The sequence below is a fragment of the Rattus norvegicus genome, chromosome 1, assembly GCF_036323735.1.
Source record: "Rattus norvegicus strain BN/NHsdMcwi chromosome 1, GRCr8, whole genome shotgun sequence".
In the NCBI taxonomy this organism is placed as follows: Eukaryota; Metazoa; Chordata; class Mammalia; order Rodentia; family Muridae; genus Rattus; species Rattus norvegicus.
This window is the reverse complement of record NC_086019.1, coordinates 237,816,786-237,839,414: the sequence shown is the minus strand read 5'-3', so window position 1 is coordinate 237,839,414 and position 22,629 is coordinate 237,816,786. Positions and strand designations below refer to the sequence as shown.

Genomic DNA, 22,629 nt, shown 5'->3' with positions numbered 1-22,629 from the left:
GGTGCTTGTTCCGGTGGACTTTTGGACTTGTTACTCATGCGTGGATTTTAGATACATCCAAATCAATGGCATGTAACTGTTTGTATCCAAACCAAGTCACTTTACAAAAGGGAGGCTTTCTGTGTTTGCAGTTCCTTCAAAACATTCCCCCAAAAGAAGACAGATTGTGTTTTATCTGCTTGTTTACCAGGAGGGCATGGTGCTCTCCTCCCTGTGTCACTCAGCCCCTCCAAATGTGAACCTTCGTCTTGTATACTCAATACCAGAGCTGTGAGCTACATAGCATTCAAAAGGACTCATGTACAGTCTGTGAAAACTTTTATGACGACCCACCTAGACCTTTGCCTCTTTAAAGGAGAAATTCTTTCTTTATGCTACAGCCACTATTGGCGAAGGGAAAAAAAGTAGGGAAAAATTAGCAATGTTTAAGAAATTGGCTTTTCTTTTAGTGATTTCTCAGTGGAACTGAATTTGAACAGGGCATCTGTGTCTGCAACATACACAATTCCTTTTAGAAGACAGGACTGTAAGGGATTATTTTAGTATATTGGTATCATCAGTTGTACTCAGTGAAATACAATTTACTCTACAACATAAGTACCTCAAGCATCTTGCTTTCTTTTTTCCTAAGGTTGACTTTGGCTTTGCAAAGAAAATAGGATTTGGAAAGAAAACATGGACTTTTTGTGGGACCCCAGAATACGTGGCCCCAGAGATCATCCTGAACAAAGGCCATGACATTTCTGCTGACTACTGGTCACTAGGGATTCTGATGTATGAGCTTCTGACTGGCAGGTGCGGACATTTGCAGGGAACTGTGATGATGATAGGCTCAGATGACTCTGCACGCCTACCTTCTGCACTCTGATTAGATGATCTTAAAGAACACCTCACTCTACCATGAAATTCAACTTATTTATGCAGGTATCACAGATTCAGAAAGCAGGCAGCAAAGCAGGTCACAAGAGTGCAAGCAACTCTAATCCTGCCATCACGGTCTTCCTGTGCGTGTGAGTGTGTGTGTGTGTGTGTGTGTGTGTGTGTGTGTGTGTGTGTGTGTGTGTGTATAATAGAGATTAAAATTTCCTTGAGATATTAGACTAGTCATTTAGCTAAAAATAGAGTATGAGAAATGATAACTATGTGACAAGTTTTAGGGTAAGATTTCCTTACAAGCAACAGGACCTGCTACCCGTTTTGTATCTAAATGAAATGTGAGCCATTTGCTCACTATCTGTATAGTATTATAATGAGTAGGAATGGCACAGGCCAGAAGACACATTATAAGTTTCCCAAGCAATAATATGAAAGAAAAAATGGACCACCATAGTCTATGGTAAGACATTGAGTAACACGAGGTCATCATGACCCATGGAGTACGCTTCTGCATATGTCTGTGTCAGAAAACTGAGATATGATTCCAAAATCTCACTGTCAGACATCACCATTGGCAGGATGTTCGGGGTAACAACATTGTGATGTGTCTGAGGCTAATTTCCCAACCTCAGTGTTAAGAAATAATTATATTGATATCAGAGCCACAGAAGCACGATGTTGTTGGCCAGGTAAGGATTTGGGAGCCAGTTAGGAGCCACGTTCTCTTCAGCACCTTTAATGCTAAAAGACGGCTAATCAGTGACCATAAGTAAGATCATGCATATAATGTGCTCACACGTGCCTTTCTCACGAACACTAATTGGCCAAGGGAACAACGGTGTGAATCTGATTAGAATCTCGGTGAAAATCTGTCAAATGGACTGGTGGTGTTTTACTTTAATTTATTAGACTTTAGACTAAGTAATTTAAATGCTACTGAAGAGAATGTAAACATTACACTCTTTAACAGTTTTAATACTAATAAAAATTAGCATGCAGGAAGGAAAGGGCTGGATTAGCTATTGGTATATTTATTTTTCCTCATTCAAATATAATAATTGCAAATATTTTCAGAGTGGAAGCATGTGATTATAAAATTCAAAGTTCCAGTTTTTGAGAACAATATTTTAGGAATGGATATTATTGTTAAAGAAATGTTTAAAGCTTAGCATTTCTTTCAGTGTTACTCCTCCTTGAAGCAAAGTTATACACATATCTGCATTTTGACAGTCATATGCTCCTCATAAAAGAGCAGGCCTTCAAGAGACAACAGCCAAAGAGGACAAAATAAGACACAATAAGACAAGGCAAAAGCCCTCATATCAAGGCTGGACAAGGCAACCAAATAGGAGGGAAGAAGTTGTATATATACCTGCTCCTGCTGTTAGGAGTCCCACAAAACCAGCAAGCTAACAGTCATAACATATGCAGAGCCTGGTACAGAGGGGGAGTGGATCTGGGGAGAGGGATAGAGAGGAGAATGTAGGTAAAGTGGAGGGAGGAGAAACTGTGCTTGTAATGTATTGTATAAGAGAAGAATCTATTTCTAATTTAATACTTAATGAAAAGGGTTTCTGACTTTCTTAATAGAACTTTTTGTTTGGTTTTTTCAAGACAAGGTTTATCTGTGTTTATTTCTAATTGCCCTTCTATAGACTGGGCTGGACTCAAACTCACAGAGAACAACTTTTCTCTGCCTCCCAAGTGCTGGGATTAAAGGTGTGCGTCACCACTGCACAGTCCCTAATAGAACACTTAAACTGATTAACAGTCCGAGAGAAAAGGCAGACAGACGTCCTGATGGAGGGTATTTTAGATGATGATGCAACTTGACCATACATCCACCATAAATTTGACTAGATTCTTCTTCAAATCAGAAAACATAAAGCTGCCTAAAATAGATCTTTTGAATCAAAGATTGTTGTACAGAATGGGTTTTGTGTTTTCCTTAATTATATCATTTGAAAGTTTACTATCATGTCAAGATTATCAGCTTCAATGAAAGGAATTTATCATCCCTATAAAAAGGAAAGAGAAAAAAACATATACAATATAATTCTGTCTGTATTCATATGTACAAAGAATTTCATGAACTCGTGTTCATCAAATGTTGATTATTAATATTTTGGAGCATTATATAACTTATTTTCTATTAAATAATATATAACTCCATTAATATTTTAGCAAAGACTAAGCATGCATCCTTTCTAAAATATACTAAAGACATTTCTAATAAATCATTTAGTTGCCTAAAATAAACATGAGTATAAGAAACACGAATTAGAAAGTGCTAAATTAATCACAGAAGACGCTAAGGATGTGATTCTCCATTTCTGAAGCAAGATTAAAACTGGCAAGCTGACTTAGAAGAGTAAAAAGTACATTCCAATCTGACACCAAGTGAAGGGCAAGCACTAGGAGATTAAACAGAATTGCATTTGAATGGCAATTAAAGTTGCATATTACTAACTAATTATATACTAATATAAATGAAAAGACACACAATCAAGGGAAATACTACCATACCCTAAAAGTAAGGGATATGACTGAACTAAGAACGGGACCCCCGTTGAAGGAATCAGAGAAAGAACTGGAAGAGCTTGAAGGGGCTCGAGACCCCATATGAACAACAATGCCAACCAACCAGAGCTTCCAGGACTAAGCCACTACCTAAAGACTATACATGGACTGACCCTGGACTCTGACCTCATAGGTAGCAATGAATAGCCTAGTAAGAGCACCAGTGGAAGGGGAAGCCCTGGGTCCTGCTAAGACTGAACCCCCAGTGAACTAGACTGTTGGGGGGAGGGCGGCAATGGGGGGAGGGTGGGGAGGGGAACACCCATAGAGAAGGGGAGGGGGAGGGGTTAGGGGGATGTTGGCCAGGAAACCGGGAAAAGGAATAACAATTGAAATGTAAATAAGAAATACCCAAGTTAATAAAGTTGGAGGAAAAAAAAATAAAAAAAATAAATAAAAGGTTGCCCAAAGCTACTCTGCTTCCTGCACTGGAAGCTATTTTCCGCACACCTTCTGAGGCAGCTACGCTGAAGTCATTTTTCCAGATAATGAGCCTCAGAGACACTTAGAGAAATCACCCAAGGTTAAAAAAAAAGGGGGGGGAGGAATATGGACATGGGGGTGTGGGGGGGCTAAAATAAAATAATTCATAATATTTATAAACTCTAAACATTTAGAGAGTAATTTCAGAAGAAAGAATTTGTCAGGTATATGATGGTCGTGCAAGATGCACCCAGTAAGGCAGTGAGGAAAGGCAGGGACATTATTCACAATAACCAAGCGGAGGAGCAAGAGAGCATGGAAGGACAGAGGCACAAGCTGCGCCTACCCATGGCTCTGCTCGACAGTGGCCTGTGCTCTGTTAGTTTCTATCTCTTATTCCATTGGCATAGCTAATGCAGTTCCCTGCATTAAAGCTTCTGTCATGCATATGGCTGTGAGGACACTTTAATTCTTACTCAGAGAGTAAAAAATGCCCCCTCTTCTATCTTCCTCCCTTCAGCCCACCTTTCTCAGGCCCAGATCCTATGAAAACCTACAACATCATACTGCGGGGGATTGACATGATAGAATTTCCAAAGAAGATTGCAAAAAATGCTGCTAATTTAATTAAAAAACTATGCAGGTAAGTGTTCGGAGTGCATCGTCTTTATGGGATCATAGTGTGGAAATATTCGACTTTTTTCACATGATGGTTATCTTCTTTTTAGGGACAACCCATCAGAAAGGTTAGGAAATTTGAAAAACGGAGTCAAAGACATTCAAAAACACAAGTAAGTGCTTTTTTTTTTAAATATAACTTTAGATTTCAGAATTCAGAAATCATGACAAATTCCCCACGGTGGAAGTTTTTAGCGACTGGATAGAACATTCAGAGAGAATGTTGGCCTTTTAAAAACCTTTCTATATGTATTTTGGAAGTCCGCTCATTAATGTCCAGCAATTCACTGACTTAGTTTCTCTCAATTAACACTAACTAGTAGTCATACGTTTTACCCCTTTGGCACAAAGAAAAAAAGTATATATTGGTAATTTTGAAATTTTGTCCTTTGTTGCATAATAAAAAACAAAATTGCATAATAAAAACAAAATTGCGCACTAAAACATTTATTTTTTAATTAGAGGCTATATAGAAAGATAATATATGTATTATATATATGAGAAAGAGAGAGAGAAAGGAAGACACAGAGAGGTGGGGAGGGAGAGGGGGGAGAAGGAGAGGGAGAGGGAGAGGGAGAGGGAGAGGGAGAGGGACAGGGAGAGGGAGAGGGAGAGGGAGAGGGAGAGGGAGAGGGAGATCCAGTGGCACTGGGATGTGGGACTAGGGACATAGCCCTAGATCCCACTTAGAGTAGCTGGATCTTTTCTTTAGGGTGTCCCTACTTGAGTGAAAATGGGATTCTTGACTTTGCTGAGGAGAGGCCTCTATTTCAGGCCAGGCAAAGCTGAACCAGAGTAATAAAGTGATTCCTATCATATGCATAGGGGTGAATACACAGAGAGCACTAAAAAACAATAAGGTGTGCCCAAGTATGGGCGTGGCCTTCTCAAGACAGGTGGGTGCCTTAACAGTAGCCACCTGTTCAATTTGGGTGGCTGTCAGTTTGTATCTTCCAAGGATTGCCAAGAAACTTCTTTTTGCAAAAGAAATACTTTGGTTAGAATAGAAATCTGACAAATTAGAAATCTGAGTAGCCAGGGTCACCATGAGGATGAAGACATCTCTTACTACACATGTGCTTTCTATTGAGATCCTTAGATTGTAGGTTTACAAGGAATTAAACAACTGTAGGTTTACATTGAGGAACGAAGCCAATCACTTGCAGTTTTAACAACTGTACAGAAGGAACTTTGTCTCTGTATAGGTGATCTACACAGCAAATGGTTAATTAGGATGTGGTTCTTGACTCTGAACCAGCAGGAGACTCTGACAAGACTCCAGAGTGAAATGTTATTTCTCATGTCTTCTTAATTTTCTCTTTCTATCTTGCGTCATTTTCCCCTCTGAGATTTCGATCCCTTTTCCTTGATGGCACATAATGTTCATTCAAAGATATATATTCTAAAATTTCTTTACTGCTGAACAGCGATGCAGACATTAAGCAATCCAGCTGTCTAAAGCCTCAAACTGTTGACATCTAAGGATGAGTTTGGATGATGTTGAAGAACATCATCCCGTGAATTTATAAGAGATAACACGATAGACACCATAGAGGGAGACTTGGGACATCAAAAGATAGAAATGAGAAAGTATAACATAGATTGTTATGTTTAATATCAGCAACAGAACGGCAGTGCCTCTTTATGAGTGAGATATGTGATAACCACGGTGCTAGCAAATGACTAAAACCTGTCAGAATCTGACCTAGAGTGGACACAGCACAAAGCCTGAGCTACCAGATGCAGAGGCACTCCACGCTAACAACGAACAGCACAGGTTCTCAGAAAACTGAGGGTCGCCGTCCTTATCTTCTTTTTAAAATCCTTCAGTCTTTTGAGAATTCCATATACGTATATGATGACCTATGATCATGGATCATAGCTGCCCTCTGCCACCCCCCCCCCAATTCCTCATGGATACCTCTTGACTTTCAAAGCCTTTGGGCTGACATAAACACCTACCAGTAGTTGTATATTGAGAATGTGGCAAAAACATACAAAGAACAATTCCAAGAAGGAATCCAGTGATAGAACAAATTTAAAACAAAACAAAACAGAAACATACTGAGGTTGTGACCACTGACAATATTTGCTAATTGTGCCTCAAAAAATAAAGATACAATGCCAAACATGTAAATTTGTAGGTGGGACTTTTCTTTGCATTTAGGAAGTTGACATATTAAGATGCCTTATTTGTTTATTCTTTGAAGACAATTTTAAAGATTTTCAGAATTTACATGTTTAAGTACCATGTTATCATTGAGATTGGAGAGTCTCAGGACGGCATTTTTTATTGGATATTTTCTTTATCTATACTTCAAATATCACCCCCTTCCCAGTTTCCCCTCTGGAAACCTCTTACCCCATCCCCCCAACCCCTGCCTCCATGAGGGTGCTCCCCCATCCTCCCACCCACTCCCTCCCACCTCCCTGTCCTGGCATTCCCCTACACTGGGGCATTGAGCCTTCACAGAATGAAGGGCCTCTCCTCCCATTGATGCCTGACAAGGCCATCCTCTGCTACATATGCAGCTAGAGCCATGGGTTGCTCCATGTGCACCCTTTGGTTGGTGGTTTATCCCTGGGAGCTGTTGTTTTTCCTATGGGGTTGCAAACCCCTTAACTACCTCAGTCCTTTCTGTAACTCCTCCACTGGGGACCCCATTCTCAGTCCAATGGTTGACTGTTTTATTATACAATATAACACAGACTGAGTTCTCTCAGTCTGTTTGCATTGGAACTTTCTCTCCCTGAGATTGTTAGCAAGCTTGGGAGATACTTATATTTCTGACAGGGATGCATCTGAGTAAGACCTCATTCTCAGAATGTGCCAACCCTTTTAATGACTTAGGGAAAGGTGCTTAGTTCTGTCTCCTGAGTAATTATGAAGACACAGCAGACAGGACATTGTGACTATTTGAATTGCAGACTTTATGATCCTTTAACCCCAGAGACAAATAGCTAGAACAGTTCATGCTTTTCTTTCCAGGGGAATGAGTCATGAAGTCCCTGAATGATTTTCTGCTGATCGGTGTGAAACCAGAGTTGTATGTTGCCTTGAGTCCCTTAGACATTTTCTCTCAGTCTGGGGCCTATGCCTTCTGTGCTTTGGTATATATAAGATGGACTTACATTTGGTTCTGGGACAGGTCTATCCGAGCGATTTTTGCTTATCCATCAGCATTGCCACAGCTACTACAGGTTGTGAGTGTCTTAGGTGTTCACACACTCTAGAGACCCACTGCTAAAGTAAGTTGTAATCTGGGCTTGTCCCCCAGCTCCTAAGTGAGGAGTCATAGTGATCTTTCTTATTCTGCTGCATAGAAGACACAGGGCTTTTCTATGTTAGTCATTCCCAGGGCTGTGGCTTATGGTCATCCTTATAAACACCATACAAGTCTACTTAGTAAGTGATCCTAAACTGCTGCTCAAGGCAAAGAACGAAACCCCAGGACTAAAAGGAATATTGGAAATTTTTACCAGTCTAGAACACTTCAGTGTTGACTGCAGGCTTCTGAGTGGGGACACTTACTAGGAAATGTCGGCCAACTTCCCTCTCCAAAGGAAGCCATCATGGGAGCTAAAAGCCCAGAATTTCCTTGAGAAGGTGGGACTAGCTTAGGCTGCTGTCTATGGTCTCTTAGCACTTGTAGACCACCATTCCAGGCCCTCTGGCTTTGGAAGTCTTCCTGGAAGAGGCAGTGGTATTCTGATGGGCCTGCTGCTAAGAATGACTTGTTCTTTCTGCCTGACACTTTCTTTGTCCTGTTAATCGGAACATCTGCTACTCTGATTATGTGATTTGTGGGGAGTTTCTTTCCTGGTCCTACTCTTTGCCCCTTTGCATCACCTGCAATACTGAACGTCTCTCCCCTTCGATTTGGGGATCTTCTCCTATGATTTTATTGAAAATCTGTTCTGTGCCTTTGACCTAGGTTTCTACATCTATTGCTATAATTTGTATCTTTTGTCTTTTTATAGTGTCTCGGATTTCCTATTTTGTTCGTGTGTGTGTGTGTGTGTGTGTGTGTGTGTGTGTGTGTGCGCGCGCGCGTGTGTGTTTCTTTGACTGAGAGATCTACTTCCTCTATCTTGTTTTTAAGACCTGATAATATCTCTTCCACTTGATCCAGTCTGTTGCTGAGACGTTCCTGTGACCTTTTTTAATTTTCTATTTCATTTGAGTTTTATATCATTTTGGCTTTTCTTCAGAGACTCCCTTTTCTAAATTTCATTTTCATATCTTGTTTAATTTTCATTGCTTCATTCAACTGTTTGTGTTTCCGTGCTCCTCATTTAGGCATTTGCTCACATCCTCTCTGAGTTCCTTAGTTAGATGTATTTATAATTGCTAATTGTTTTGAAATTAGCAACCTCTGTATTAGCTTAGTTACTTTTCCCAGCAACCATCACAATGAGGATGTGATTTCTGGTAGAGATATTGTCTTGGTTATTCTGTGTGTGTGTGTGTGTGTGTGTGTGTGTGTGTGTGTGTGTGTGTGTGTGTTTCCAGCTGGACCTAGGCATCTGTCAGCAGTTTTAGGTACAGCTATCTCATCTCACCTGAGTGGTATTTGGATGTCAGTTTATTGCTGCCCCAACTTTCCATGCAATGGATCAGCTGAATGGTTCTTGGCGTTCTGTCTTGGGGACACTCTGTGTCAGTGTGTGGATGGGGTTTCAGAAGTGGCCCCAGCTCAGCAAATGAGAATACAACTCGTGAACCTCTGAGGCATGAGAGAATCTCTCTGCCAGTCAGTGCTGGAGAAGGATAACGAGTCGGGGGTGTGAACAATAAGCAGGTAGTTGGGAAGTGTCGGTTTGGGGGACCTACCTGGAGCTCAGGTCCAACCGTATACTGCGTGGTAACAGTGTGTGGGTAGGGTAGCTAGTATGCATGTGGTAAGAAGATGCCCTCTTGGACCTAGTGAAGTATAAAGTCACACTGGATACAGTGGGTAGGGTGGCTGGTAGGCAGGTTGGGGTGTGGAATGGGTTTGAGGGACACACTACAAATTCCCAGGTGGACTCCATAGGATCCAGGACAGAGTGGTGGAAAAGGTGATCGTAGGCAGACACAGGAAGAATGGTCTAAAGGAAGCTACATGGATGTATAGGTTGTGCTCCACTTAGTGCAGTGGATAAAGAGGCTGGTGGGCAGGAGTCCAGGCAGAAAAGCTCCGTGAAGACCTGACTATTGTGCCCTGACAGATGTAGGTAGATCAGAGTTCAGCTGATAGATTGGTGGAAGAGTTCTTAGCGGCCTACCTGGGATTCCAGATAATTTCCACTTAGGAACTGGGCAGGGTGACTAATAGGCAGGAAAACGAATGGAATGGGTCTGGGGATCCTGTCCAGAGCTCTGGATTATACTCCAACCAGTGGCAGGTGATGTGGCAGGTAGGGTGGCTGATAGCTGAGTGGGCACAGATCTTGGGCCCTGATGTTCCTGGTCAGACCTGTGCTGGGAGACACTGTAAGTGAGACAGCTTATAGCGAAGCAGACTGACTGTGTGGAGAATCCCTATTGGGAGCTCCATGTTGGTCTTGATGTAGTACCAGGTGGGGAAGGGGCAACAGAGGGGTGGTATATAGAGTCAGGATAGTAGACTGGGCTTAGAGGTCCTGACTGAAGTTCTAGGTCAGAATCCATGCTATGTTTATGGAGCAGAACCACAATGGGTACCTGGCTACTGGAAGGGCAGGCTGAATTGGTGTGGGGAACATCCCTGGAGTTGTTCATCAAATCCCATGTGGTTTGGAAGTGGTGTGTTGTATGGGGTGGCTGTTGGGCAGTAGCTGAGGAAGAATGGGTCCGGGGATACCTGGGTTTCGGGCTATACCGCATGCTTTGTGGAGAGGTAGAGTATAGGTGGACAGTACTGCTCACAGGCTGGTAGATGGGCTGAATGCATCTGTAGGATCTCCCTGTAGTTCCCAGTTGTACTGCACATTGTGTCTGTGCAGAGCAGTGGGTAAAGGGTCTAATAAGCATAGGGACAGAATGTGTCTGAGGGAACTTCCTGGAGTTCTAAGCCATATTCTATGTTCTGTGGTAGCAACATAGTGAATGGAGTAATTAATAGGCCCATGGGCATCAGAACGGATCCAGGGACCTACTTGGAGTCCTGGGTCAGAATCCGTGTGGTGCGATTGGTTACACGGTAGTTAGAGAGTCTGATAGGCAGGTTGAAGGCTTTGTGAAGACGATGCAGAGTTCCTTGTTAGATTCCACACTTGGGTCCAAGCTGAATGGCAGGTAGGCAAACTGAAAGATAGACCAACAGGATGGGTGTAAAGCAACTTGCCTTGTGTTCCAGGAAGGCCTTTCTGTGGTGCCAGGTGATTTGGGCAGGATGTCAATAGGAAGGTGGACAGGTAGAATGGGTCTGGAGGACCTGGATTCCACATAGTTCGAGGCTCAAAGTAGGTAGGGAAGCTGATTGGTTGGCTGGTGCAAGGGATCTAGAATATCTTTCCTTCTTTATAGATAACTGTGTTCCAATGAATACCCCAAAACGTATCTAAAACACAGGCAAAATATTTTAGCTTTCTCTTATCAACAGCAGCTTGTTATGGGCTTTAAGTCCTAAGATAATAGGCCCTTAGAAACAGCTGTAAAAACCTTATCCATCTCTGTAATCGGCCAGCAAAGGGAACCAAAAGCAAGATAAAAATCTCTCTCTGCCTTCATTGTGCCTGTCTGCCTCTTTCCTTTGAGTAACCTGGTTATGTCTGCAGGAAAGCACAGTAATCACTCAGGAAAGCACAGAGTCAAGTCATTGTTTTAAATCTTTGTAGTCTGGGAACATCATTCCCAAGATGGAGGCCAGTATCCTTGAAGGCAGCCTGTACTAAAGAGAAGGAGGAATCCTCCCTGAGAGCCAGACTCCCCATTCTAGCAGCAGGGATCTCATCGAAACATCTTGTAAAATTAGGACTGAGAGAGTGATCGACTGGATAACATCTTTACCAAGACCACCCAGTCATTCCTTTTGTTCTCTTCTTGATATTTTCTACCTAAGTCTTAAGTTCACGTTGATATTGAAAAAGATGAACCCGGGGAACACTAGGCCCCTCTATAACACAACTACATAGATCAAACCCCTCTCTCTAACCCTTGCCATTACAGTCTCTTCAACTGGCATGATTGGGACAAATGGCCAGGCTTTGTCTGTTGGGGCTACTGGAGCTGGGAGTTTTCAGCCTTAAAATCCCCATTATACTGTGAATTAAGAGGCATTTCAGCTAATTTACTCTGACAGTAAATTACATCAGCGTTCACTAGTCTCATAAACTGACTTGGCATCATATGAATAATATGCAAATACCAGTTCATACATGAAGACAGAACAAAGACCCTTGCTGTGAAGGTCACCTGTCTAGGGACAAGATTCTTTTGAGAGATGTTGCAATTAGGAATGTTAAAATAGCAAGTAGTCATACTCAAGGGCCCTATTTCATACGGCCTTTCTCCTTCCCTTCTACAAGTCTACAGTGTTCTACGAACCTCACTGATAAGAAGAGGTGTGTCTAGATCCCCTTGTGTAACCACCATTTGCCTTATCAGATTGCAAACCAGGATATCCTTGGAGCTGCCCTATACACCTCAAAAAGAGGGCAACAGGGAATAAGAGGACATGTCCTAGCTAACTTTTGAGGTGCAGCTTGAGCCACAAAAATCATCATATGGGTCTAGTTAACATACATATCACATCAGCTCTCTTGAGACACTCACACCCATGCTGGGATCAGTTATTCTTCACAAGTATTTTTCTTTCTAGTAACCGCCATGCTGAAATCTATGGTAAAAATTCTTTCCTAACAAATTCTAACTCTGCAGTACACTGGCTCATCTGAAATTATTTTTTGCAACAAGATCAAGAATCCCTTTTCTACCTTAGTAGAGGCCTCGGAAAAACCACGTCAGGCTACAAGTGACAGTGTGAGACTAGTCTCTGACCTTCCACCTCCACCATACCTGGGATATTGATTCACTGGCAAAGAAGGAAAGTATTTGTAATGCACAGAGCTAAGCATATTATGGCGTTTATTAAATTATAATATAGCAAGAACTTAGGTAGACAAAAATTGAAATTACAAAAAAAATTGTATGACAAATTGGTGTGTAAATTTGATAATTATACCCTAAGTGTAAATATTTTAAAATTTACACTTAAGTGCAAAATATTTTATAGACATAATTACGATAATAATTATAATTCTTTTAATTACTTGATATTTAATAATATTTATTATTTTATATATTTAAAATTGTTTTATATATTTGTTATATATTTATCATTAAATAAAATATTTAATAGTTATAAATATAAGATATAATTATTTTAAAATACTTTTAAATATTAGACATTTTTAAATGTTTTAAGTATTTGAGTAGTTTTTTACATTTTGTAAAATAAGCTAATTGAAAACATTCTGAGCCATGTGTGGTAGCAGGGATCTGTAATGCCAACACAGCGAACTGGAGCCACGAGGATCCATAGTTCCAAGTCATTGTCACCTACATTGCAAGTCTGAGGTCCTCATCCTAGACTCTGTATGACCCCTTCTCTGATGGAAAAACAAGACCACAATTAAATAGAAATAATGTCTATTTCCGTCACATGAAAACATTTGCCTGACTACTTTCTACCCCGGGTATCAAAGGTTGTAGAGTGAGACTATGTAGCAGAGCGGTGGTGTCTTAATTGTTTTTATTTTTGCTTCCTAGGTGGTTTGAGGGCTTTAACTGGGAAGGCTTAAGAAAAGGCACCTTGACTCCTCCCATAATTCCGAGCGTAAGTAGACGTTTCAGCTTAAGAATGGTGTGCTCCTGATGGTCCTTTCTAACCAAGAAAGACTTGTCATTTTTAGAGTTTTATGATCAGATTACAGAAACGATGAAGCACCATATTAAAATGATGACATATTCTCAAATCCAAACATAATACCAACAAGTCTAGGGGCTGGTTGTGGTTCATGTAATCTATCTTCATCTTTTTAAATCCTTCATTGGGCTTCGGATTTGCTTTATTCATGAACTCACGTCAGCTTTTGTGGCGGTGCATGTTAAAAATGTGTGTGTGTAGCTCGAGGAGCGTATAGAATGACAGAAAGCGTTCCTAGCCTCACTTACAGGTCCGCCCCTACCCCTGCATGACTTAGAAGTCAGGTGCTTTTTCCTCGTTATATCAATATCCGTAATTATATTACAGATCAATATCTTCTTTTCCTAACACGGTTTATTTTGGCAGGGGGTGGGAGCCACGCTGCTAAAGAGTTACTTCACCACATGGACTGTGTACAACATATTAACCAAAAATGGTTGAACTCGGTTGGGGATTTAGCTCAGTGGTAGAGCGCTTGCCTAGCAAGCGCAAGGCCCTGGGTTCGGTTCCCAGCTCTGAAAAAAAAAAAAAAAGAAAAAAAAATGGTTGAACTCATTGAAGTTGTTTTCACCTGAGCCTGCGCGCTAACGCATCCCGCTGCATTTAGTAACCGGTGAAGGGAGTGTTTTTTGGCTCTGAGAATTTTGTTTATGTGCTTCGACTCCCAGATTAATTCAAAAGTCTTTGTATACAGAAATGTTTTCCTTTCTTCCAAGATTTATTCCTCTGCTGATTGTTTTTCCTTCAGGAAACAAAATAAAAATAATACATTCGTGTCTCACAGCATAGATCCCAATTACATCCATGGCCCTTTGTCTTCAGTGTAAGGGTAGAGTAAGGAACACAGAAGTCCCAAATATTTGATGTAAGTCTTTCTCCCCTAAATTTACCAGGGGCCACTTCTATACAGCAGGAATATTACCAGGGTTTTGGTTCATGACCTGAAGTTTGGACGCAAACCAGCCAAGAATTGTGCTCAAGTTTTGAATAAATCTCTAAGCTTCCATTATACTTCGAATCAACATATTTCTTAAAATTCATTCATTACACTTTTTAAAATGCTCATAGAAATTTCGTGATGTTCCTGCTTCTCTGGCTCTCTGCCACTCCAGTCTCCTCTCTTATGAGGTCATCATGTTAGCCAGTTTATTAGCACCAGAACGAAGGACCCTTCCACACACCAGGGCCACATCCTCTTTATTAAATAACGATTGTTAAGGTAAAATAATACTTCTGCAAATAGATTTTCTATGACCACTCAAATTTTCATAGCGCCTTGCAGTTTTCTTCATAATACCATAATTTTGTAATTCCTTACAGGTTTCTGTGATCATTCGTTTTATGTTCACAATTATTAACGACGGTCTAATTTCCCCTGGGTGTAAGAAGAATGACTGTTTCCCGTTCCTCGGTTCCTCGGAATTTTCTTTAATATTCTAAAATACTTTAATAATTAAGATTGATGGGAAAACTGATATACGACGTAATTATTTTTCAAGACTCTATACACTGGGGAAGCATCTTAACGTACAACATGCTAGGCTTTTACGCCTTTACATTATGATTGTAAGCTTCAAATTACAGGAAGAAAACACATAATCAACTTTTATATACATAAAAACAAAACCAGTGACTAAAACTTAAAGCAAAACATTCATCGCATAGGACATGTTCAAAAGTGCTCTGGAGAATGATTAAAAAATGGAGAAGGATTTTTTTAAAAATGCCATTAAAAATTCAAGCTCAGTGTCAGGTGTGGTGGCACACGCCTTTAAATCCCAGCACCCACACCTTTGGTCTCAACACTTGGGAGGCAGAAACAGGTGCAGCTCTGTGAGTTCAAGGCCAGCCTGCTTTACATATTGAGTGCGGGGCAAGCAGGGGCTACCCAGTGAGATACTGACTCAAAAAAGAACAATTCTAGTCCAATGTCAAAAGAAGATTTGTACGTTTGCAAGATAGAATGCTACCTTTCCATAAACAGATTGGAATTCTGGAGTTGTTAACAAGATGGGTGGGGAGGGAAATCACTTTCTTAACTCAGGCACAGAAAGAGAAAGAGAGTACGCAGTGACCCCCATGTGCAATCTAAAGGCAAGTTCCCCTCACAAGGTTGAACTTAGAATGCTGCTTACCACAGGCTGATAACACGGATGCCAGAGGAGTGGAGGAAGGGTTACTGGTCTACAGCTTTGGAGGTAGAATGAATCAGAAAGCACTGGTTTGCTAATGGCATCAGAGCAGTGAGAAAGAAAGCAGTAAGAGGAACTTTATCCTTCAGAGCTGGAAGGAAGGGTGCCCAAAGTCTTCACAAGGACAAAATATGGTTCGGGAGGCATACCTTTAATCTGACCTAAATATTCCTGAACGCATACATCTACGTCCATCAGGTTACCCATCAGTGTATACAGATTTTGCTCTTATGCGCCCATTTTAAAATAAAGAACTATCCTTTTTGAATAATGAAAAATAGAATCTCTAGGTCCCGATTCTACCAAAATCCTCAAGAGCCTCTTTTTCCTTCTGTTGCCCTGCAGGTTGCGTCGCCCACGGACACAAGCAATTTTGACAGTTTCCCTGAGGACAGCGACGAGCCACCGCCTGATGACAACTCAGGCTGGGACATAGACTTCTAATGCATTTCTCTTACCTGCTTCTGCCTTGCTGAAGACAGCTTTTTTCTCTGAGACACAGCTGCCAGCAAACCTGAGGGAAAGAGAGAAGATGAGTGCTCGGGGTCACCATGATGCCTTTGATCGATGCTGCTCCAGTCAGTAACTACAGTGGCATTAGGACTTAATGCTTAGACTACGACAGTGCTCTTTACCTGTTTTATGTTTGAACCTAAAATAGCAGTTGACATGGTGGTCCTGAAGCAAAGCCTTTCACCAGTAAAGCGATGTTTTCTATTGTTGCTTTGCTCTGATTATGTTTTGAAAGAGTGTAGGAAACACTTCAATCTAGTAGAAGAGTCTGTATCTTGCTAGAACTACCAAGAAGATTAGAGAATAATATATTTGGTACGATAGATGACTGCGGTACAGAACCTGGGCTACATTTCCTTCCGTTGAGAGAAGGGTATGGGGTCTACGACTGCAAGCCAGTATATATATATATGTATATCATACAACAAGGACCACACATCTGTGGGTCACAGAGTTCATGTCAAACCAGTGCTAGATGTTTCTGAGTTTCTTTCTGAGCTGATGACGAGACCGAATGTTACCTTTCCTTTCTGATCGATTCTAAACATTGGCCCTGATTTAAAAAGCACAACTGTGTGGCTTCCGTACAAGCCTCCCATGGCAGGTTCATAGCGTGTTTTTGGAGGACAGAAAACGTGCGTGAAAACTGAGAAGTCGACATGACAATGTGGAAGTGGGGAAAGGAATTCACAACACCATTTCATATCTTTTTTAAAAAAAAAACAAAAAACATTGTGCTTAAAGATGGTCCTGGAAATGACTAGCAGCCAATTGGTTTTATTTATTACCTAACACCCTCAAACTGAGGCTTAAACTATTCCCTTTTATAAGAATAAACCCCTGGGGGAAGGGGCGGGATAGGGTGGGGAGGAATTAAGACCCATCCAAAAATAAAAATGAAAAGGTGCTATGTCTTTCTTTCATCTGTAAACGTCAGTGTCTGAATGGACGACACAGATTCTAATCACCATGTCTAGCCAGAGACTCAAGCATTTTCACCAACTTTATTAAAAACAAACTCCTGTCAGACATCACAACACAGTCCAGGTCTCAGAGAGAAAGGATATTAAAAATGTTTTTAAACTAGTCTCTTGTCTTAGGCCTGAACCAAAACAAAATGCCTACGTCCAGTCTGAAAGCACAAAGCCAGCGCTATTAAGACTTTACAGTCCTTAGGAGCTTTGTTGTTTTGAGGTCAGGGAGGAAGGCAAACCAGGACTTGAGGACTGTTCCCTAGGTAAGTTTATCAGAGTGAGAAGGGGTAAGAAAGGAAACCAGGAAACTGATTTCTTAAAACTACATTTTAGCCGAATCAAGCAGAGGTATTGTGATCTTAAAATTTCACATGAGCTACAGAAGATAACATTTGAAAATCTCAAACGGACTGTCCTTTCCGCATGAGAGAAAGAGTCACCAGATTAAACCAAGAGTTTGTCGTCGGCAGGACAGTTGGCCACTGTTCTTAAGTGGCAGAACTTTCCAGAGGTTTCCCTTGGCAGGTGGCATTTTACTTGTACAGTCAAATGAACAACTGTCCAAGCTGTCATCCTAATTTGGATATGTGTGTTAATAGAGGTTTGCTATTTTTCCAGGAGGGTTTTTTTATGTAGAAATTTCTATAAAAGTGTTTCCATTAGATTATCACACCCTAGCCGATAAATCACATGATTTTTGTTTCAAATTTCAACCTTAAAACTACCTTCAACCGTGCTTATCCTATCAAAATATTATACTCTAAAGACATTTGAAACCTAAAACTGCTCAGTGTATATTTAATTAGGATAAAGTTCCATTAAAACTTTGATCCTGATTTATTATTATTATTATTATTATTATTATTATTGTGTATTGGAATCCTCTCCTTCATAAGCAATTCACAAGATTACTAGATTTCCCAAGAGATCTATAGATTTCAACAGACTGTATAATATAAAATTATCAAGTTAAAATTCAGCGATTTCTGGAGGTTTATCTTTTAATTGGCTTTAAAAACATTATTCCATCATTATAATCAGTGTTCAATACTTTTTCTCGCAAGATAGTGTGGTAAAAGTTTGCGACGGTGTTATATTTGCCTGGTCGTTAGCAAAGGGAATCTGTCTCTCTAATTTTTCAAATATTAACAGATCTCCAGGAATTGGCGCAGACCATGTATTTAAGAACTGGGGTTCGAGGCTAAGACAACTTGTGTGTGTGTGTGTGTGTGTGTGTGTGTGTGTGTGTGTACCTGTCCTATGGAGAAGAAAGTTGTTGCTTTTAGCACAACGTGACTGTAGGTTATTTTCCACTTGTGATAAATCTTTGTTCGTTTCATCCACAGCATTGGTTAGAATGCCCAACACTATCACAAGAAATAAAGATGAATTCTATCTTCCAAGAAATGCTAACAGAAAACATTCATCAGATTTTTTTCAATACTGAGTTTTAAGGATTTATTAAATCTTGTCTTAATGAAGACACTAGGGCTATAATTCATAGTCAGCTTCATAAACCACATCTTACTTCCTAGACTTTTCCATACCCCCTCGTCTTTTGGATTGTTTTGTTTTGTTGCACTAAAGACCATCTGGATAAATTAGAATAGTGCCAACTTGTTTGATTTGCTAACTGACTTTCTTGTCGATAGTTTTATGTATGGGAAATAGGGCTTTCTGTGTGTCCTAAGTCACAGAAAAACAGCAAACTGCCAAGAAAGGACATCACGATGTTTAAGTAGATTGAACACATTAGAGAAAAATGAGTTTTTATACTTGTGATCTTTGGGTTTTTTTTTTTTTTTTTTTGGATGTGAATGAGGTCCATGTAGCATTTAAAGCAAATTCATTTTTATCATAATCCTCCTTAGTCATAGGGAACATACATGTGAGTTACACATGTAGTCTAATATCTAAACCCTTGAATCGCTCTCACTTCATTTCCAAATGATAGGCTCGATGGTGAACCTAAAGAAGTCAGCTACCACATTGAACACAGGGTAGTAAAACCCGACTTTACAACAGAGGCAGTTAGTGCATTATCCACCATGTTTTCTTTCACGACAGGACCACAACAAATATTTATGTAAATAGATATTTTTGTGTGATATTTTGTGGTACATATAACTTTTTCTTTAGTGTTTCACAGCATTATGATTTGATTTGATTTGTATTAAATAATGTTTTAGGTCCAAGTAGACTTGAATGGACGTTACAATTGTTAGTATTATTGAAACTTAATGTCAACAGTACTGTCATTCATCCGTCCCATAGTTTAGAACCTGACCTGGCTATCTGGCGTTGTTGCAAGTGCCTTAAACTCATGGCATCATATTAAGAAAACAAATTTGGTGTTATGCTGCATGACAAAGACAAACACACCTCAAAAAAAAAAAAGTTGTCCTTTCTTAGCTTGCTGCGTTTTACAGTTCTTTCTGCTAACAATTTATAAGCCTTTATTATATAATATTGATGAATTACAGAAATGATGAAGTCGTTATCTTTATTTCTGTTCAATGTACCAGAGCTGTGTGTCTGTTCATGAGATACAGCGTCATTTCTGTGAAATGTATACATGTACGTGCAGGTCAAATTTACTATATGACATACTATCAGTCTGTATACAGGTATTCCTGTTTTGCTAAAGCTGTGCAGACCCAACAAATTCAAATATTAAAAAAAAAAAGAGTAGTGCAGTCAAATCCTAATTTATCTCATTTTATAGATTTCATTAACAATGGTCAAACCCAAAGGAAAACAATTGGAAATGACTGCTCACCACACCTCGTTTGGAAACCAATAATGAAAATGTACCTTGGTGCACCCCTCAACAAAACAGGCTGCTCTCTCTGAGTTCTCGTACATGCAAGTCATGTATGAGGCGAGTTTTCAGGAGACTTTGAAAGCAAACCATTGGAAGAGTGTTGTTAGCCCTCCCCCTTGTCTGGCCCTGCAACAACAGACAGAGCTCTGGGACCTTGGCTTTGACGCAGAGGTTTGAGCTTTCTACGTAAGGGACATTTCTTGAAGCATCACTTATCAAGTTTATTTCAACGTATGATGTTTTTACAACTGGTCGGTTCTTTTTGTATTCTTACAGCTCCGGTTATTTGATCGTCCTCCTACAATTTGTTCTACATGAAAGAGTCTTTTGTTAGAATGCAAACCAACTGTCATCTAATGGTCATTGGCCACTTGCACTCTTTTGATGTAGATTAAAAACTTTTTCACAACTTAACCTGCTTTGATTTGCTCTGTATTTTCCCTGCAGCTGTAATTGCAGAGTGCCTGTTGGATACTTTATAGAGTTGAAATAAAAAAAAATAATTACTTTTGAACTTACTTGTCTTTAATTCCAGACGACTCAAGCAATGGAACAAGCGTGCTACCGTGCTGCGCTTGAGATGACGCATGGTCACTCCAACCGGCACATAATACCCGCAACCCAAGCGTCTTTCGTGAAATAGCATAATAGGAAAATAAGTCAATGGTTCGGTTTTATAATTCAATAAAGATAATATCAGAAGACCGTGCGGTGTGAAGATCAACATTCCCATACCAAACTGGGAATAGTTGATATGTAAAGCACTTTCCTGTGTCTTTGCTTCTGGAACCTTTCACTGAGCTTCCGATACAAGAACAGCATAGGATGCTGAGGACAGCAGGGACGTAAAAGCTCAGTTTTCTTAGATGATAACAAGCGTCCTTCACCCCCTCCCTTTGCTCCTCATTGCAGGAGTGACTAACCCGTTAAAGTGGGCATGTGGGTTCCCTCAAACCAACGGCTTTTATCCCATTGACATGCTTTGATTGCTAGTGACAGTTCATGAAAACTAGACGTTCAATCCAGTTACTGTCTCAGTCAGAGAGTCAAAAAAACTTGGAAGGAAATATCATTTTAGTATACTAATTTAAATAATTTTGTTTCTTCTGAAAAGAGAAAAGCAACATGAATTTTCATTATCCACCCAGTTTTTCTACCATAGTTCTAAGAATGAACTTATTCGTTTGTTACTTTTTTTTTTAAATTATCCACCATGTTAGGGACAGTGAGTTGCTTACGAATGAGATGAGAGAAGGCTAGAGGTAGCCACTCCCCCACGATCACATTGTGTGTAAAGTTTAGTAGAGTCAAAGCATTACACAGTTATTCATAAGAGTCAGGGTCAATTAGTCAATATATTAGCAAAGAATCTCCTACTAGTTACAGCTCTCTCTCTCAGCGTTTCGGCTTTAAATGTGTCCTATCCAGATTAGTCACTTTTCTTCTTACTCTGACCAGCCCCTGAGAAAGAACTTAGAAGAAATCTCTAATCTTTAAACCTTCATGTCTCCAAGAGATCAGGCCATTAAAGCAAGGAGGCATGGTGGAGAAGAGAGATCCACATCAGGACAAACAGAAAGCAGAGTAAAGAGAGTAATTGAAGGGGTCAGAGCAAAGTGTAGCTTTTAGAGACAGGCTCTTAAATGCCTACCTCCTCCAACATGGTCACACCTCAACTTTTGCCACTTCTTTAATAATTCCATCATAGTTTGAATCCATAAAGAGCTCATTAATCCAGTCATTAGATCAGAGACTTCAGAGTGCAATAGTGTCAGGAAATGCCTTCCCAGATAAACCCATAAATATCCTCTGTGAATCTCTTAGATTCTTCCTCATCAAATCAAGCTGACAAGCTCCAACTACCCAGCCACCATGCTAAAATTTATTTTTTTTTCTGGGTCCTATAGAGAACAACTATGAAGTAGCAAACCCCGACTTATTCACTTACAGCACAACCCCTACATCTCAAGCTTGGAAGATGAGGTGGAGAGACTGTAAGAGCCAATGGACCAGGAAGTCTGATGTGTGCCTTCCATACATAATGAAGAAGTTACCTCACCTAAATAAGACTGGTACAATGACACCACCAGTTAGTTGACAGGCCAACATGAATAAGAAGAATCTTACAGAGCCTCACCTAGAAGAAGAGGTATAAGCAATTAATGGCTGGTGAGAGAAAAACTTCCCCAGGGATGAGTTCTCTGATAAATTATTCAATCCCAAGTGATCATTCCTAAACATATACATATAATACACATATATATGAGCAATACTAAATGACTTCAACAGGTCGTACTTATATATACATATACCTATATATAATTGTTGCAGATTATTTGATTACATTGTGAACCCTGAGATTGTGTTATGGTATGACTCAGCCCTTAGCATACACCTCTAATCCCTCTGGCTAGAATACAGTCACACCCTAAGTACACACATTTAATCTCACATGATGAAGGTAAAGTTAGTTTGCAGAAGGAAGAACCCATGTGTAAAAGTGATGTCTCATTGGCTGGAAGACAAAGTGACAAATCAGAAGAAGATTTGACAAACTAGGATATGCCCAGCTCTCATGAAAACAGAGAGAAGAATAGGAAGAAACTTTAGAAAGCAGTGCAGAGAGAGAGGAGGGAGAAAGGCAGTTTTATCAGGACAGTTGTACAGAGCAAGGTTGT

The 22,629-nt window shown here is 40.2% G+C and overlaps 1 protein-coding gene across 3 annotated transcripts in view; it reads left to right on the top strand.

The window, feature by feature from the left end:
* Prkg1 (protein kinase cGMP-dependent 1) overlaps positions 1-20,465 on the top strand; it is a 1,233,235-nt gene extending 1,212,770 nt beyond the window's left edge. For 2 of the 3 annotated variants that reach the window (XM_063271952.1, XM_063271955.1), the window contains 5 exons: positions 632-795; positions 4,400-4,522; positions 4,608-4,670; positions 13,292-13,358; positions 15,986-20,465. In XM_063271952.1, the coding sequence (XP_063128022.1) occupies positions 632-795; positions 4,400-4,522; positions 4,608-4,670; positions 13,292-13,358; positions 15,986-16,084 (516 nt within the window). In that variant the 3' untranslated portion in view covers positions 16,085-20,465. The remainder of the gene's footprint in view (positions 1-631; positions 796-4,399; positions 4,523-4,607; positions 4,671-13,291; positions 13,359-15,985) is intronic. The other variant, NM_001105731.4, reaches the window with a different exon arrangement.
* The last annotated feature ends 2,164 nt before the right edge of the window (positions 20,466-22,629 follow it).